This window comes from Diprion similis, chromosome 6 (assembly GCF_021155765.1).
Source record: "Diprion similis isolate iyDipSimi1 chromosome 6, iyDipSimi1.1, whole genome shotgun sequence".
In the NCBI taxonomy this organism is placed as follows: Eukaryota; Metazoa; Arthropoda; class Insecta; order Hymenoptera; family Diprionidae; genus Diprion; species Diprion similis.
Window position 1 is genome coordinate 5,043,336 of NC_060110.1, and position 19,843 is coordinate 5,063,178.

A 19,843-nucleotide genomic window follows, 5' to 3' on the forward strand; every position below is an offset into this window, starting at 1 on the left:
GTTACCACCGAGGGTACGCCCTTTCGCGTTGGAAATACAAACTTTTCACCCAAACTCTACCATAAAAAATTTCTGGGTAGACTCAGAAAAATAATCGGTGGAAACGACAAGAGTTTAGTTGGGTTACTTCAGCGTTCCAACGGCAAAAGTTGTGAGATTAACAATATTGCTCGTGTATCCATATTTACTTTTCTGCCCACATAACATCGATTTAATATCGTCCTACCTGCTGCATAGATTTCTACAGATACACTGCGCGGTAATTGGAAAGAGAGAACAGCAGCTTATTTTTTTTTATTTTTTTGTCACAATACAAAATCTCAATACAATATATTGATATCACGTGAAAAGACCGTAGAGTGTTATCAAGCATAAGCTAATGTAAGGATTTGAAAACAGATTCAAATATAATGTATGTAAGCGTGGAAACAAGGGGATAAGTTTTTTGAAAGAGAGAGATGGTTATGTCCTATACCTCTCACTCGCCGGAAAATCAGTCCTATCCCTAGCCATTGCAGTCACCGTTCCAGTTATATTGCAGTTTAGTAGGTTGGTACCCTAATACCCTACGAAAAAATACAGTAGTGTATGTATAGGTATGGCAGAGTGGATAGGACGCTGGTTATTACTTTGAAAGGGAAATTAATCTTGTCTAATAGGCAAAAATTCGTAACACCCGAAGGATCTCAGTTTGAATATGGATCTAGCGTATGAATAAGATGACGAATGAACGAAAAATATCTACACACGCGAATTTTCAATCGCGTATCCGTCACCCCTTCTTGACCCATTTCTTATACATTCGACGTATGCGTGCGAGTAAGCGGAAAAAAAGCAGACGCATGTTCATATACTACAACGCCCCCTGAATTCTCGGGCTCATTGCGGTTTGAACACGCCTACGAAACTGGATACCGGTGTTATCTGCTTCTTACAATACCGTCTTAAGTGCACAACTGTTGTAGCTTTAAACTCCAGCAGCGTGTCGTTCGATACCAGAGAACAATAGGACAACCTCCTCCGATTGTTCAATGTTCCAAGATATCGTAGTTTTCAATTGCCAAACTAATAACATAACCGATACTCCTACCCCCTCGCGCTTGTATCATAAATAAGCGTAAAAGTCAGAGTAATATCCGTGTGAAAAGTGAAGACAATATTACTCTTGCCAATAATGATAATTGGGACAGCAAATTTGCGCAAGACAGAAATACAAGAGCGTACTATCGCGGCGCTATAATCCATCGCTTGACGATAAGTTACAGTCAGTTGTTATAATAGCGGGAAAGCCATAGCGGACTGTGATTGGCTGCCGATAGCATGCAGCTGCACGAGCGACGCGGAGTAGCGGGGGGCGAGGTGTTATCGATTTAAATTTGGTTTGTTGGACAGCACGTCGAATACACGACGTTGTGCGGTGTAGCAACTAGGTTCGAGAGTAATCATGTCGTCGCACGCTAGGTTAGGTATTGCGCCAGATAATTGGAGAGAAGTGAGAAAAATCGCTGAATCTGAGGGTTGCGAGCGACGCGAAATAGTGCCGAATTCGACGAACGCCGGCCGGGACATGCCGATCAACATTGACTTTCCCACGGCGGTAAAAGCCACGATACCGAAACAGAGGTAAGTCGCATCGCTCTGGATAACTGTTACACATTCAATATCAGAAGACCGTTGTCACGGGCCAGGGGGAATGAGAAAAACTCCGTTCCGTTTGATCCGTTGCAACTTGAGCCCAAATGGTATATTGTACACGTGTTTTCGGTACCGCGTGTATTGCTCGGCTGCACATTCTCGTTGGCGGTTACAAACCTTACAATTCTGACTGACAGAGAGGCTGTAGCCACGCCTAAATGAGTGACTCACTAATTTCACTTTAGGATCCTCTTGCCGTTCGTGTTACTTAATTGTGGTATTCGTCGTGGTAAAAAGTTAGCAGGAAGTTTTGAGTAAGGAGCGCAGGCTGCAGCGTAATACCATCTTCGGTATTAGTGTTGGATGAGATTCTAGAAAGTATCTAAATTGACAACGAGATTCAGATACTGAATAGGTATTATCTACTAGTTATATATTTTTCAAATGTTTTATCCTTTCGAATTTGCAATAACTCAGAAGTCTTGATGGGATTCTATTGATAGGGTATAAGGAGGGGTGAAATACATTTTTTTTTTTTTCAAATAAATATGTCTACAATCGCTTAATAAATAAGAATTAAAACAGATAAAAAAATACGTCAAACTCTTTAAAATACAGTTCTCCGCAGGAAAGTATTAAAAATGAATGAATGAATAACACTCAGTTATCAATACTAGTAGTTAAAGGTAACTAGCAGATCAAGGGTATAAGACCCATCAAATTTAAAAATCCAAAGTTGATCGGTATAACCATAATTCGAATCAAACCAGATCATTTACCATTTTCACGAGAGAAAAATCAGAATATTTACGTTAATCTTTTCATTGGAAAGATTTTTAGTCTAGTTCTAATGAAATTTCCTAAAACATACTTGCAACAATATATTGGTATTATGCACCATTGTATCCGGAATTGAAATATCTGCAAATTTCAGTGTAATGAAAAATTGAAACTCTTGAAGATCGAGGTCGATTTTTTAAGAAAAAAATCTTCCGAAAATTTTCAGTAACATACTTTAAAATTATTTACGTTAATGAACGTCTTTTACACCTAAAATTATCTGGTTCGTTGTCCTGCCATTAATTTGTTAATCCCCTGTTGAATTTCGTTCAGAGCTCAGGCAGAATGAAAATATAGTCGACGTAAAATTCAGCCGATAAAAAAATATGCGTGTTTGATATTTTTAACCCTTTTACAGGTCTGTAAAGATTCATTCGATTCCGAGACGGAACGCAGCTCTGATTTGTGCGATGAGTACAAAATAGCAAATTAGGCCACTTAATTCGCAATTGATGATCAAACAATAAAAAGAAATCGACAGTTTCAATATCGTGGCACCGTAAAGCGATGCATCAATTGCCTAAATCGGAAGGGTTTATTACACTTTTACTATGTCACTTCGGTTAATTTTTTATCTCTCATATCAGTTTATTTCATGTAAAAAAGAATGCGCTGTAATTTAGAGACACTCTTCATTCAAAGCAAAGGAATGTGTAAAGGGGAACTATTTGAATCTGCACTACAGATTTGAAAAATAGAGGCTAAATATATAGCAACGTCGAGGTAACGTAACATTGAAAAAAGATTCACCTTAAAGAATGTCTTTAAAGGAGTTGAGTTGGCAAAAAACGACTCATATTTTTTGCTTCTTGTAACTTTTTACAATGACTCGTAAGCTGTTGAGTTTGCAAAAAAAAATACGAGCATGTTAATTCGCTTTATTATAAATGACTGAATTTCAGCCAAATTTAAATCTACTAAAACAACAATTTTCCCTAGAAAAAAACGAATCGTTATCATCAAACTTTGATCTCCTTAAAAATATCTCTCTAAATTTCGTCTATGACCTAATATAAGTTCGCCGTATAAAACACATCAACGACTTAAGTGTTCTTAATTTCTCAGGGTGACAAGTCACGGTCAATTTATTCGTGAATAAATTTGCAGTTTCAGATGCAATTACAAATAAAAACATTTTGATCCGTGTACAGGATACCGGATAAAAATAGTACCAACTTAAGTATACAGATATAAGATTTAAATGAGAAAAGAGTGTTGGAATATTATCTCGTCGATGCTACTCAACACTGACCAGCATCATTCATTCCACTCGACGTTCCATGTCAAGACTTTTACTCCGCTCGGCATACATCTTACGTACCTTCGTCGACAGTACTTATTAGCATGACAAACTAAACGTACAAAATGCATCTGTAAATGAACGCGTACAAATAATATGCAAGTAAATGAGAGAGTTTCATGATCACGCAACCGGCTTATATTTCATTACGAAAGGTGACGGTCCTTGAAAGTATGCGGATAATATACAGGCATGGATCGGTGAAAATCCGGTGTGAAAATTGGCCGATGTAAGCTGCTGTAGAAGAATTATTGTGGTCACTTCGAAAATTTAGTATCAGATGGTATTAAGTTGACTACAAATTGTAGTCTATAGAAGTTCACTCCGGGATTTTTCTCGCAGTTTATTGTAATACACTTTTAGAAAAAAATATCCCAAATGAAATTTTGAAATCAGAATTTGAATGCTAAAATTACAGAATTTTGTGTCAACAGAATAATGTAACAAATAACAGAAATGAGTTTGACATTATGTTTAGTTAAATTATTCTAAGAGTGTATAAACTATACATACAGAAATGTGAAATTTGACGAGGTCAAAGGTCGTCTAATATCAATAAAACGGAACATTTTTCATAAGTATGGATGATTCGGGGCTTTGGGAATAGAACCAAATGCAATAAATCGTGAAAATATAAATGGCGTGAATAAAGCAGAGCTTTAATTATAATATACTCATTTCGCAACTGCAGCATCGTGTAAAATACACTATTCCAAAGCTGCAATTCGCAAAATAGTGGATTCTTTTCAATGACTTTGCTTACGATGTTTCGAACTTCCGTCACGATTCTCAACTTTTATCGTTCACTTGACTAATCCAATCATAACTGAGACCCGCCCCCGTATCTCATAAGCGGGGATGATTGATAGTAGACAGTTTTACCTTTAAATCGTTCTTGCTGATGAACAGTCATACGTTGCGCGATTGCCAATCTCGGATTTATATCATTCAAACAAATTCCTGTTTCACAGTTTTCAGAGAAAAAACGAAGTTATTGCAGGGCTCACAGTGCGTCACTTTTCTCACTTTTTCTCACTTTTTTGTCAGTATCCTGCAAGGAGTCGTTATTTTTAACTATATCTCGATGATCTAGATTTTTTCCAGTACGTTTATCCTCTTTATTATAGTAGAGCGAAAACGCAATATTTTAAAAAAATTAAATGGCCGAATTTTAAGTACAAAAAATTCTTCGCCGTACCCCAAAAGTTGAGATCTACAGCTCCAAAAAAAGCTTTGAAGTTTATGCACGTATGCACGATCCTTATGTTCACTTCTTTTGCATCGGATTAGGATATTTTGAAATGAACCTAAATTCATGTCATTTTCGTTCGTCATATATTATTGATAAACCTACAGAAAAAGACGCAAAGTTATAGTGGTTAGAAATGAAACCTTCCTCTTTTCGAATTCGGGCTTGGAACCGTCGTAGGTTGTTTCGTTTTTCTTTTGTTTCAATTTTTTCAATTACTTTCTGTACTTTTTTCCATTTTCTATTCATTTTTGGTTGGTTTAATATAATAATTTTTGTTCTCTCTCATTAAAAAGAGGCATTTTCTGAACCATCGAAAAAGTACTTGTACGGAATAGAGAATTGGGAAGTAATTATTTTTCGTTCCAAGCTTTTCCAAGAAACTGGTGAATCTCAAATATGCTCTTCTTCGTAGAAGGTGACGTATAGTTGACTACTTAAATTTTTTGAATTGATTCCTATCACTTACAATTAAGCAGTGATTACTTCACTGACTGAATAACTTGGTGAATTAAAATATGTTGAAATAAAACTAAAATAATTTGGATTTTTGTGAAAATTGCTACAACTTATTTATTATAACCTTCGGACTGCGAAATTTGGCATTCATGTTTTTTACGGTATTAAAACACAAAAGTCAAAAAGAAAAAGAGAAATTCACTTTAAAGACCGACCTCCAACCGTGCCGCGGTAAATTACGTAAGTAGCCAATATCAAAACTAGTTGAGTTTTGGCAAAACGTACTTATTGGAGCATCATCCCATTTTTTTGTAAATAAAATTATTTCAGGCAATAACTACATAGAATATAAAAGATGAGTCTTTTTATATTCTACAACTTTTGTGGGAAAGATTTTTCTCCAAGATCAATAGTTATCAAAATAAAATTCAAGAAAAAAACTTTTTAAGAATATTTTTTGTGTAAATTTTTAATTTGAAAATTAAAATCGCTGGCATTTGTCCCGCCAGCCAGACAGGGACATAAAAGAATGAGTTTTGTTCGATTATTACACGCTAATATACGCTAATTGTAAGTCATGCCTCGGTTTCTGTGTGATCAATTTTTGTAGGATCTTCAAAACGTCCCAAGTTTTTGTATACAAATAAAAAACAATTCATCTTTCTCCTTTTCGTAAGTGAATCGATTCACGTCAAACAAACCGCACAAAAATTTTTTGGGACAAAATTTACATCAATATTTCCAAATATTACAAAAACTTGTAAATAAGTTGTTGTAGCCCCGAGAAAATTCCTCTAATTTATATCGAATTTCAGTGTCAGTATTTTCGGAGTTACGGGGGTTGAAAATTAAAAAGAAAAAAAAACAACCAAAACCAAAATAAATAAAAAAAATGGCAAAATAGTCTCACACGGTAATCTTCAAACGTTCATATTTCCGGATGGGACTCATTTTAAAGCTAATTTCACTTCCTTTTTAATTAAACATGTTTTTCCATAGGTATAAATATTCAAATAGGTTTTTCACCATGATCTACACGACTCAAAACTCTGATGAAAATATCACGATGTTCCTCGTTTAATATCCAATAAAATCCTAAATTCTTGTGATGGCGAAATAATGTAGTGCATATTGTGAAGAGTAAGGAAATTAATGTTCTCCTCTTTGTACAGATTAACGAAATCTAGATTATATAAGGGAACATTTGGTATAAATAAAGTCATGCAAATAGATCCCGAGATACGATCATTCAAAGATCACCGACAGTTTTCGACCCTGTGTAACTTCGAAAAATCCTGACATCAAAATTCGAAAAAAATTATGAGATTTCTCTCGATGCAAAGACAATATATTCACAAACTTTCGTAATATTTGAAAACCTGACCGTTCTGAGAACGTATATGTACATATTGATGTAAAATGACTCGCGACTAAAACTCACAAAACTGAATATGTTGAAAAAAATATAATTCCTGGAATTCCTGAGGGTGTAACTCCAAATTGATTACGTAAAATTATGAGAAAAATTGTGAATGAATTTTCTATTAAATGCCGCGTGAATTATTCATTTAACTATTTCGCTAAATTGTTTTATAACTACTTTAAGTAATTTGTGTAAAATAGAATCAGTTACTTATTCACAAGATCATAAAACTTAAGTCGATATAACTATAATGTGAGACGTAATGTGTCTTATTACATTATATTGCCTTATTTACATTCGCAATTACTGCAATTAGGTATTTGTCAGGTATTTTGCATTTACACTAATAGAATAAACTCATTGATCAAAGAAATGTGTGGTCACAGAAGACGAAGTGAATGTTTATTTTAGTCAATTCAAGGTCTGTTAGTCTAACAAAATGTTTAGTTGATTTCGACTAAATTTTGCCATTTTTTCCATCTTTTAATCATAATATGTCTAAATCCTGACTTGATGGGAAAAGACGGGCAGTGCCATTGTATTTAGCGCACGAAAATGTGTCGAAAATGCACTAATTCACACATTTAGTATTTAATTATCAATCCTCAATAGGCCATGGGCATTTCACTACCGATACGTTACGACTGAAACACTGAAAAACATGCGTAAGTAAACGAAATAAGAATATTGCATCGTCGATCGCTTCAACTCTGGTTCCGTTGAAATAATTGCAAAAAATAAGTCATTCCTATTCCAAGTGGGATTCGCAATTCTCAGGAAATTTATCAGAAGATTTCAGACCAAAAAAGAAAAACAAACAAAATGCTAAGACCTGAAAATATATTGCAATAATTAAACGTGAGTAAATTATAAAAATTAAATAAGGACTAATGAGCCTAAGAAATTAATAATTATATCGTGTTGGAACTGCGGAAAGTGGGTGACTTCCGATAAGTGTGTAATTTTAAGGCAAAAACTGCTTTCACAAAGGCGAGTGCTGCAATTTCACAAGTTCTCGTGTAAACTTAGCACACGAGCCAAGGCGAGCGCTGTAATCACACAAGTCATATTATGCAGATATTACCCGTCCGCACGTACACGTCACAACACATGCAATTTTATGCAATATCTGTGAAGGAAAGTTTGACTTTAGAAACATCGAAGGAGCGACTGACAGCACGTAAAATAAGGCTTAAGTAACACCCTTAATGACACAGTGCGTAAATAGCACGTTACGATACTAGTGCGAGGATCACGTACGCGCACGCGCATCGTAAATATTCACTATTTTTTTTAACTTATGTCAATGTGCCAAATTTACTATTTACAAAATAAATTACTTCGCACACTACTAGCAGGCATGAGTAATCGAATTTTGCACACTAAGTTGAAAAATAGTATATTGTGATACAAGTGCGAGAAAGTGACCATTCTCGTACGTTTTGACGGAGAATGCCCCATATATAGGTAGTATGCAACTTGAAATGAATGGTAGTTCACGAATTTGAAATGAAAATGAACGGATTCGCACAGGTGTTACATTTCCGAATTTCAAAGAACTAACTAACTTTTCTTCTTTTTGCTTTTAGCAAAATAAATTCAACTCAATTTTTTTTTTTTTTATTGTTTGAAGGCAAGATCTACTAAAATGGAATGGATGGGGATACAAGGACTCACAGTTTCGTATGAACGAAAAACAGATGTTGGAATTCACTGGAAAGAGGTAAGTTTTCGAAATATATTACATTGCGATCAACATTTGAATTAAAAAAAATTTCTCGCTAATCTAAAATACCTGATGTTGAAACGCGGGTCATTTATTTAGATTCTAATTAATGTCGTAATTTTATAAATCAAATTATTGTTCGACGTTAAAGTTTTCAAAAAATACGTCGTGTTGAAAAACTTCTGTTTGCATTCCAGCAGAAAATTCCGCGGATTCATTTCAAATATCATTACATACCGGAGAATACTGATAATTGTTTTTTTTTTTTTTTTTTTTTTTCTAATCTCCACACAAGTCCATAGTCCGAGATATTCGAGTTAATTTATGTGTTAGGTTATCCTCTCAAGACTTAAATATACAGGGTGTCTCATTTTAATCAATTCGGTCAAATATCTCGAAAACCAAAAGTGTGAGTGAAAAATGTTTCCGACAAAAGTTTGAAGGTTCGAAGCAGGTCGAAAGAATATGTAAAACTATACTATTTTGTCATGAAAAAAGTAATAATTATTTGTGCTAACTTTGTGCTAATAATTTTTTTTTTTGAAAAATACGAATTATTTCAGTACATCATGTTCGATTTCGGAATATTCGACGTCACGAATTTTTTACTTACGCTTAACCTTCAAATACCATTTAATCTGGAATAATTTAACGGCATTGTTTTCTGAAAAATCGATATTTGCATCCGATGTTTCATCAATGGTTTCTACATTACATACAACAAGCTTAGTGGGAACAGAATAGTTTGGCATTTTTTAAGGTCTATTGTATGGATATTCTAAAATACTACTAGAATTCGAAGCTTCTAAAAAATATCTATGATACTAGAATTCTGGACCTCTTAAAATTTAGGATCCAATTCGAGTTGATTTCTTTCATGATTTTTAATCAACAGAAAATCCTTGGGGGTAAATCTTTTCGAAGGTATTAATGAAAATGTCAGAACTTTTTATGTCAGAGTGAAAACTCCTTACCTCAGATTACTTATCGTGAAAATCCGGGGATATAATAATTCTCGGCTAGCTCTCGCCTTTCACCTAACAAAGAATTTAGATAATTATGCAAAATCACCTGGAAATAAGGATCGCGATGATAGCGTAATAATTTTGGTGGAATGTTAATCGGAGCAATTTATAAATTTTTTATAGATTTTATCAACGGTACTGAATATTTGTGGCATAATATTCCTCGCGAATATTAAACTATTACCATCGCTGGCTTAACCGTGCCATCATTATCGTATGAATAACAAACGCGGTAAAAATGACAAAATCTTCATGCCTATGAAAACACTGCGCACGTGTAAAAATTCTAAATTAACAGTAAATGCTTGGCTGTTTCTTTGAATAATTCAAAAGAAGTAATAGTATACAAAAAAGAAGGATCAACATATTAATATTATCATATGTATATGTAAGGGTAAGGTGTTAATGATCAGATTTTGCGCAATAAGTATGTGCGAAATTTCTTGTACATTCTAATCACTATTTTCAAGTATTACATACATAGGTATAAAGATATCTACAGGGTATGCAAAAAGCGTCGGGATCCTGGAAATAACTTATGAACAGGCAAAGATATCGAAATGAAATTTGGAAGAAATTTATGGGATCAAAAAATGTATATTTTGGGTACAGTGAGTTGCTTTTTTTTTTTTTTTTTTTTTCTTGTAGAAAGAAAGTTTGAGACAAAACATGTTTGATTTTTAATTCTGTATATGCTTTGAATGTCTGGTTTGGATTAGAAACCCCATTTCCTGCTCACCAACACTGTTTTTAGACAAATAGTTCAACGAATGTAAACGATGATATTTGTATGGATGTGGGGATGTATTTTTATGGCTTTATAAAGGTAAAGTTATTTTACATATAGGAGAACGTGGGGTGCGATAGACCCCCTGAAAAATTTGGCAAAACAAATTTATGTCCCTGTCCGTTCACTTTCTTTCTTTTTTCACTTTACCTCGCGTACTATTATTGAGTGGTTCAATCTCAATTATATTAGTATAAGCAGATATAGAAGATAGAAAAAAAGTTTTAGAAGGCTATTTTTAGTGAAATAGGAAAGAAAAAAAAAATTTTATTAAGAATTTTCTCTGGTAGCACTTACATACCTATAGTTTAGCGTTTATTGTGTTGCAAAAAGATTAAATGACAGTAATTCCACCACTTCAAAAGGCAGAACACTTGTCGAATTGTGGACTATTGATTCACACATAAAAACCAGCTTAATAATTTTTAATTCGGGGTCGGCAGTTCTTTTATTTTTTTTTCTGAGTTTCTTTCAAAAAAAGGTAGAAAAAAATAAGAAGGAAACGCCAGCCCACCCTGGTTCAAGGTTAAAAAATTGTCACGTCTGTCACATAGTTTATCAGATTTATTTAAGATTTTTAAATTCTGTCGATCCTTGTGGTCGTTTTCAAAAATTGTATCTAATTCCAATGAATTCGGAGAATTTCGAAAAAAAACAAGTGCTTTCGAGAGTCGGAACAATCATACAAAACATCGCGAACAAAATCGTAAAGGTCAAGTTTCAGACCCAGGTTGATTTGCCGTGGAATGCCCCGTACGCACGCATCATTTTCTCTCCTTCAGTTTCTATAGATCAGACCCAGCTGTTTTCTGTAAACAGTGTGATTACTTCAGCCTCGAGTTGGGAAGAGAAACTGTACAACCGATCAACCGGCAATACAAACAATTACGACATATTCAATAAAGCAAACACGATAGGCAATACTGGCAATTATATAACAATAAGAACATGTGCTTTGAAAATTTCAGTTTATCTTTCTATACGTTTCACCCTCCATTCATATCGTAATCGATGAGGATACTCTGGATTTTTTTGCCTTGCTGCCGGCTTATCCACTAGAACCACTGGGCCATCGCCTATGGATCCCCAACCAAGGCCTCCTCCCCCCCCCCCAAAAAAAACCCTCAAGCAATATGGTCTTTTTAAAAAATTGTCAAAAAAAAATCAGGGCTCTAGAGCGCCAGAACAATCATATTCAAAATTGCGAGCCAAATCGATGAGGTTTAGTTTCAGACCCTCGTGGATTTGACGTGGAATGCCTTGTATACTCTGAAATTTTAAGACACATTTATTCAATGTCATTCATAAGTTCGTTTCTCCGCTGTACCAACATGATGTCACCTTATATTTACACGTATAGATCGATGCTTCACGATGCAATTTTCCTGGTAACACTTGCGATGCAACGTTGTTGTGCAACGTGGACTTATGGTTGACAGAGATCACACGTTTCATGTAACCGACTACGTATGCATACTGCTGGCTTAACTCGAGATTTGTTAGGATTGAAAATTCCGTTGTATCAACTTGACGTAACTTCACTGTTGGAAGTTACACTCTTCAGACCTTCAGAGGTGTTTGCACATCTTCCTGAAGCTTCCATCGAGGAATCTTGATCCCATCACCAATCAAACCCATCACTAAACTGAGTTTGATAAAAACGAACAACATACGTTAATGTACTGTCTAGTCTTCACTCGTCTTATAAACATTATGCCTAGTATTATCTGTAACTCGTGTTCTCGATCAAGCTTCATCGACTTAAACTTCAAATACTTCATGTTTCATGATTTTCATGTATTATATAGAACGAATAATTCATGGAACAACGATACGAGCTCAAAAAGCTACCCTATTTTCATCCGACAGGTACAATATCGGCGATCAAGTATTACCATACTTTACTGCTTGGGTCACGGATGTGTTCGGTCTTGATCTATCAAAACCCGTTGCGTCCCAACCTCTGCCGCAAGTCTATCCGGATCCCATTGTTGCACCAGAGTTGATTGACTGTCTGCGGCGGGAAAATTTTGAGTATTCTACCGACGGCGTCGACAGGCTTGTCAGAGCACATGGACACACGCTACGCGAGATATTTCTGCTGAGAGAAGGAACTTTTCCTCGCATACCTGACATCGTTGTTTGGCCAAGTAAGCTATCTTCCAATAAAGTTATATCCATTCTTTCATCTGTTATACGTGCAGCAGCTTACTCTCCAGTCCTCAAAGTCTTGATCATAAATTAATTGAGATAGATGAATATCGATCGCTATATGTAGTTTATACATAAAACTTGGAAATTTTTAACTACAATTTATAGTAGCATGGTAACCGTGCGACCGTGCACATCGTCTGCCGTAACAAGTCCGTCTGGCTTAAGGGGATGCTATAGCCAGACTTTACCGATCACGTTATATGTTACTTGTTTTGACTATCGTCAACGTTACTTTACGTAAATTTGCAATATACATTGTGTTACCAATGAGCCCATTTCGCTATCGTAAGGATATGTTAGAGCACATCGTGGAAATTGTTGTTCTGGAAAAAAGATACTTATGGTTAGCGTTGTACTTAAAATTTTACAGACAAATATTTCTGCTGCTGAATGATCGCCCTTTCAAGGTAAAAGTAGGAAGGTTGGACGATATACAATCGTATCTGAAATTTCTGTGTAACATTTCTGCAAACATCTTTATATAGTTATAACTTGTGGTTTTCCAGGTCGTTTGAATTCGGCCACGATACTTGCCATTACCAATTTTAGTTTCCTGTTAGCACGTATAGTAGTGCGTTAGAAAAAAATCTTAATCAGAAAGTCATGGATTGTTAGAAAAATCAGCCTGTTAGTAAATCGTGTGATTAGTGAAATCACTGTTAAGCATAGGTAATCGATATTATTAATCGAGAAATACATTCCAGCCCAAAACGTAGCTACGCTTGCATTTAAGTTGGAAGTTACGGTCAAACTTTTTTCACCAAATACTAACATCAATGCTGATTAAATTCTGTCAGTTGCGTAATTAAAAAGAAACATACGAATTTTGAGGTATGTTAATGAAATATAAGATAGAAAGTTTACCGAAATTGAACATTTTTTTCACTTAGTTCTAACGTTTAATATGATATTTGCAATCAAGTATTACCATCAAACATAATATGAATTATTTCACCAGAATCCCACGAAGAAGTGGAAAAAATTGTGAAAATCTGTGCAAAGTACCAGATCGCCTGCATCCCATTTGGCGGTGGTACGAGCGTCAGCGGTGCTGCAAGATGTCCGGACTTCGAAACTCGCACGATAGTTTCTTTAGATACTACACAAATGAATAGGATATTGTGGATCGATCGTGAGAATTTGCTCATTTGCTGTGAGGCTGGCATCGTCGGCCAAGACCTGGAACGTGAGTTAAGAAGTCAGAGACTCACTGTTGGTCACGAACCTGATTCGTACGAATTTTCAAGGTAAGCTCTTCTATTTTAATACGTCACGATGATACTAATACTAATGTAACTACTTAAACTATTAAGGTGCAACAAATTAATCCACCAAAACGTAATACGGAGTTAGGGACTCATTTTAGGGTCATTTTTCCACTCAGAAAATTCGGTGTCCAATTTTTTCAAAAGTTTTAATCTTGTTTACGTTATCCGTACCTTGTGCGAGTATTGAAAGGGGATCGTATAGGAGGGAGGTTTCCGGTTTTAGTTATATCAAGATAAATTTAGTAGCACTTGATGAAGAATTTTACCGCGTTTTTACCATCCTGATGAGATTTTCTTTTAAATACATTTTAGGTTGATTTTCTCACGGAAAAGTATTTCCAGTACAGCGATAAAATAATATTGATCAGCTTTTGCGGGCATCAATTACACAAGAAAACCATCAGCTCATCGAGATGAAACAAAAAATCTTTACCTATTATCGACCAATTCTCAGTGCCGTTTTTAGGAATCCCGAAAAATTTGCATTCGTAGATTGAAAAGTGGCGACGTCACGTTTCACTTCAAAATCAGAAACAGCGTCAGAAACATTCGCTAAATAATAACGTCAAATAAGTTGGCAGTCAAATTTTGAACGAATCAAAAAATCACTTTCAGCTCGATACCGGGGCCCCAGGACCGGGCCCCCGGTGGGCCCATGCCTAAAGACAGCATTGCCAATTCCATGCATTGCTTTGCTCTAATGTGACAAGTGCTGTTGCTATGACTGAAAAGTAAAGCTTGACGTAGTTATATATTACCTTCGTGACCTGCCTCATAAATAAATTATGCAGGTATTCAAATCTTTGTAAAGAACGTTGGTTCAATGACAAAAAAAGTCCTTCACAATAACTACTAAGCCTACTCCTTTACCGAGCAGTACTTCTTTGGAAATCGTCCAGTATTTGAAGATTGAAGATTTCAGCAAGTCTTTATCTCGCCTTCAGAGTATTTACCATAAATTTTAACCACACGGGTACACTTTCCACAGAATCAGGACCATAGCTACGAATGATGAATGATCGTTAAATAAGCGAATGCAAATGCTGCGTCATCGCTAGGTCACCTAGACGTGACACCTAAACTGCTGATAATTTCAGATACACAGAAAAAAATTCCGCCTGAATCATGGCCAAAATATTCAATCGTGAAATTTAGAGTTTTATAAACCTTAAAGAAAATTTTTTTGCAATGACTTTTCAGGCTAGTATCTCCGCAATAGTAAATTACAACGTTGATAGAGGATAGTAAAACTCACCACTATAGTTATGAAAAAAAAAAAACTTTTAATTACAAGTCAGTCTTTCAACTTTTTTATCTCACTTGGTATAATAAGTTTAAAGTTAGTAGCTCATAGGTCGTTGGAATACACCGTTGTGATTAAAATTAAACGCGTAGAATCAATTCAAATTACATATTATATTCTTTCATAATTTTTTGCGTGTGTGTGTATGTGTGTGTGAACGCGCGTATGTGCACGGTAATTAGTTTGAGAAAAGTTCGAATGCTGAACATAATGAATTGTACGAGATTGCAATTCATAACTTTCATGTAACAAAGCATTCTCAGAAAGAATCGTTACCCCACAAATTACAGCTCAAACGAAGTAAAAGTTACTCAATCAAAGTAATTCTGCACTAGCAAAATAGTGATTTTCATTCAATGCGAAACGTTGCTTTAGTGTCACCAGCTTGAACCTCATGAATTTACAAAGCTGAAATTAACGTTAACTTAACACTACTTTTATTTATAAACTATATCCAAGCATACATTATCCATTTTCAAAGTATCATGAGCACTGCAAAACAACATGACATGTCACCGAGTGAATTAAATGACCTTGTTCTCCATAGCAAAGCCCTGTCCGTTGATCAATTCTAATAAAAAAATGTGTATATAAAACTCAATCGACATACTTTTAAATAAGACAAACCCCAATCAAATTAAATAATTGATTGCCAAGGTTCTAAACGTACGTTATTCAAATTCACTGGCTTTTTCAATCGTCTATACTCGAATGTATTATACCCCTTTGGAAACTAGTATACAAAAGTTGCGAAACAGTTATTGCTTTTGATTGATTCGCTGCGCTAACTTTTCAAACTTGAACCTCTTGAGTTTTAGGAACGCTTAATAACTGGCAAACTTTTTAAAATTATTTCAGTTTGGGTGGTTGGGTTGCGACACGGGCGAGCGGTATGAAGAAGAATATTTATGGAAACATCGAGAACTTGGTGGTGCGCGTCAGGATGGTTACGGGGAGAGTAAACGATGGCGAAGAAAGCGAGAAGATAACACTTGAAAAGGGCGCTCAAGTGCCGCGTTCTTCCTGCGGACCGGACTTCGATCATGTGATATTAGGAAGCGAAGGCACGCTCGGCGTCATTACACAGGTCGTCTTGAAAGTCAGACCTGTGCCAGCAATTACTAAGTACGGAAGCGTCGTGTTTCCTGACTTCGAGAGTGGACTCCGGGCGATGCGGGAGGTGTGGAAATCATGCTTTTATATTCCTACGAAAACTCGAGCTATCCTGTAGCTACAAGCCACATGTATGTTAGGGCTGTGCAGTTAGTCGATTAATCAAAAAATTATTGATTTAAGGGACAGATTAATCGAACGAATTGATAATTAAAAGGGCTCACTAGTCAAAAAAACAGTTGAGTTAACGGACCGATTAATCGATTATTCGAAGAAATGAATAATTGGAAATATCGAAATTAATCTAAGTCTACGATTAATCGCACATCCCTAGTATAATCTCAAACTTTCTTACTTTTTATTATTTGTCTTTGTGTATAACTATTTTATCGAAAAAGTGTCGTCGGAAAAATCTACAGATCAAAGATATACAGAAATGTAAAATACAAGTTGGTAGAGATGAATTTGACTGGAACAGCGTTATTAGAAGTGGAAACAAATCTCTCGCTAATGAAAAAAAAATTACCGAAATTATCAAGAACCGTACGCGTATATATTATTCAGTTACTCCCATTTTGATAAAATATCGCTCCTCACTTTTTCAATTATTTGACTAACACACTGGAAAAACACTTAATCGAAGTCTAATAATAAAATTCATTGAATAATATCCTAATACATATTAAATACTCCCTCATCCCTTATAATTGTTCTCGGACGTTTTGAGGCGAGAAGAGTTTTGTATACTTAACTTATATGCTATGGTCGAACAATGTCTCTTTCTTCCAGAACATAGCTGATCAGATAGTGAAAAATAGACGATGAAATAATGCAAACGAAACGTTATTTACAATTATTCGATTAACGGTGTTGTCTAGGCCTTGTGAATAAGTTTTCCATTATTAAATAATAATTGAATTTTAGGTGGCGCGTCAACGATGTCAACCAGCTAGCATTCGCCTGATGGACAACGAACAATTTCAATTCGGCCAGGCACTACGACCGGCAGCAAGTTGGGTCGGTCTCATTTCTCAAGTATTAAAACAGGCCTACGTGACACAGATCAAGGGTTTCCAATGGGACACGATTTGCGTAGCGACGCTGCTGTTTGAAGGAGAGGCAAACGATATTGCCCTGCAAGAGAAAAAAATATACCAGATCGCGAAACAATTTCATGGGATCCCATCGGGTGAAACTAACGGCGAACGGGGTTACGTTTTGACTTTCGTCATTGCGTACATACGCGACATAGGACTCGAGTACAATGTCGTGTCGGAGTCCTTTGAGACTTCCGTTGCGTGGGACCGCGCCTCGTCCTTGTGCCGTAATGTGAAACGTCGAGTTAGTCGAGACTGCAAGGCCATTGGTGTTAATCATTTCTTAATCTCCTGCCGTATCACGCAAACTTACGACGCCGGCTGTTGCATATACTTCTACATGGCTTTCAACTATCGCGGATTGGCCGATCCCGTTGATGCCTATGAAAGAATCGAAAATAACGCCCGCGATGAGATATTGGCAAACGGTGGATCGCTCTCCCATCATCATGGCGTAGGAAAACTGCGTGCTTCTTACTATCCCAAAGCGGTTGGAAGCGCTGGAGTTGCGCTATATCGCGCGGCGAAAAGTCATCTCGATCCTCTCAACATTTTTGCTGCTGGAAATATAGATCCTGAGTACAAACATAGTCAAACGATCTTATCTAAGTTGTGAACAATGAACGGACTATCGATTGGTTTGATACGGATATTACAGAATTTTACCTGAGATTCTCCGCTTCGTGAGTCCCCTTTTTCACCATTCCACATTCACAGCAACATTACACGTTCTACCCCTGCATTCGTTACTTGTAAGGTTTTACTTGAAGGGAAACATCGTGGTGAGAAACGAAACAAGGATATTTCTATTATTGCTATTGGTTTTCTTATGAATAAGCAGTTTAAATTAATATTTATCATGATTTTTTAAAAAGATACATAGGTGAAGGAGGTGTATAAGAAGAAATGCTCAGTACAGAATGATCCGAAGGACCAAAGATCAACCAAGATTTACAATTTGTTTAATGTATATACGTATAAGTGTGGCTACCATAGGACGTGAGAATTTTTTGTCCCTCTAATGTATTTTACCAAAATAATTTTCACGTTTTCTTTAAAGTTTGACACTCTGGAGAGAATGATTTTTTTTTTAAATCTGTAGGTGCATCCAACGATTATGGCTGGACTTATATACTCTCGAAAAATTTCTGACTTCTATTCAGACCGTTTTGCACTAAAAATTCATATTACAGTTTTATAGCGTCTATAGTTCACGAACCGAAGCATTGCAAAGTTTGCTTCAAATACGAGTATTTTTTGAATGTTCACTAATGCATGCTGAAATAATGTGCCAATAAAAGGTTTCAATGGAATACGTTCAGTATTCAAAAAATAAAACAATTTAAAAAATATTCTGTTTTACGGCCTCAGTCACCGTTTTCTCCCTTATCTTTGAACAAATCCACAGCACGAAGTACGTGGTATTAGTTACAGGGATTTTTAAGTAGACGATGAGTGCAATATACTCTCCAAAAGTTTTTAACCCCTATAGTTAGAATATTTCTCCAGAAAAAATTGACACTTGAGGTAAATACATAATTGTTAACGCAGTGATAAAAATTCTGCATATGATTGATGTCTTTTTCATTACTTTTAAATTATTACTTCTTCAATATTTACTATTTTCCAATTATTTTAAGAAATTTTCTGTTCTTCACATTGTACTGAGTAAACCGATCATTTTAGAATATAGGGTGTAAAGATTGTCGCTTAGCTGTATTTTTGCATACGTCTTCTTTTCACGGTTTATATGAAGAAAGTAAGCGAGTCTCTTATTGATACTTTGACAGCGTGACTGCTTATGTCGAAAAATAGGGAAAAATTAATCTATCTTAACATATAGCACGTATAATAAAACTAATAATGTTATTAAATGTACATAATAAAATCGCATATAAAAAAGCATTAATTCCCTGTATTTTCTTCAGTACATAGAAGCATTAATTAGTTCGAGCACAAAGTACCATCTAACTTACAAAGTATTACAAAATTATACGTCTGATTGAAGAAAATGAAAACGAAATTGATTTTTAAAATCTGATTTTTTTTATCCAATAACTCCAGAACTACTGTACCGATTTTGATTCTTTTTCTTATATGAATAGCTACCACAACTGATCAGGTTTCTGGCTATATTTCGTTACTGGGCAGAAAGAAGGGCACTGATTTTTATGCCGTGAGTTTTTCTATCAGCGAAACGATTCGTGCGCCTAAGGCAGGCAATCGGAGTTACACCCCATGTCCAGGTTGAGCACAAAATTATCTCTAGAATGAGAATCAAGCATCCAAAATCAATTATCAAGTTTACACTTACACGCTACAGAAAATGCTACCTGGGTTATTAAATCCGTGTCGAAAAGTCATCTTGGAATCATCGTCCAGGCAAGAAAAAAGCAACTCACAG

The 19,843-nt window shown here is 35.5% G+C and overlaps 1 protein-coding gene across 1 annotated transcript; it reads left to right on the plus strand.

Moving 5' to 3' along the window:
- Positions 1–1,173: 1,173 nt before the first annotated feature.
- LOC124407238 (alkyldihydroxyacetonephosphate synthase) lies at positions 1,174–18,506 on the plus strand. The gene is made up of 6 exons (XM_046883195.1): positions 1,174–1,623; positions 8,540–8,629; positions 12,314–12,594; positions 13,617–13,905; positions 16,088–16,409; positions 17,267–18,506. The coding sequence occupies exons 1-6, from the start codon at positions 1,445–1,447 to the stop codon at positions 18,053–18,055; spliced, it is 1,950 nt and encodes a 649-aa protein (XP_046739151.1). The 5' UTR covers positions 1,174–1,444; the 3' UTR covers positions 18,056–18,506.
- The last annotated feature ends 1,337 nt before the right edge of the window (positions 18,507–19,843 follow it).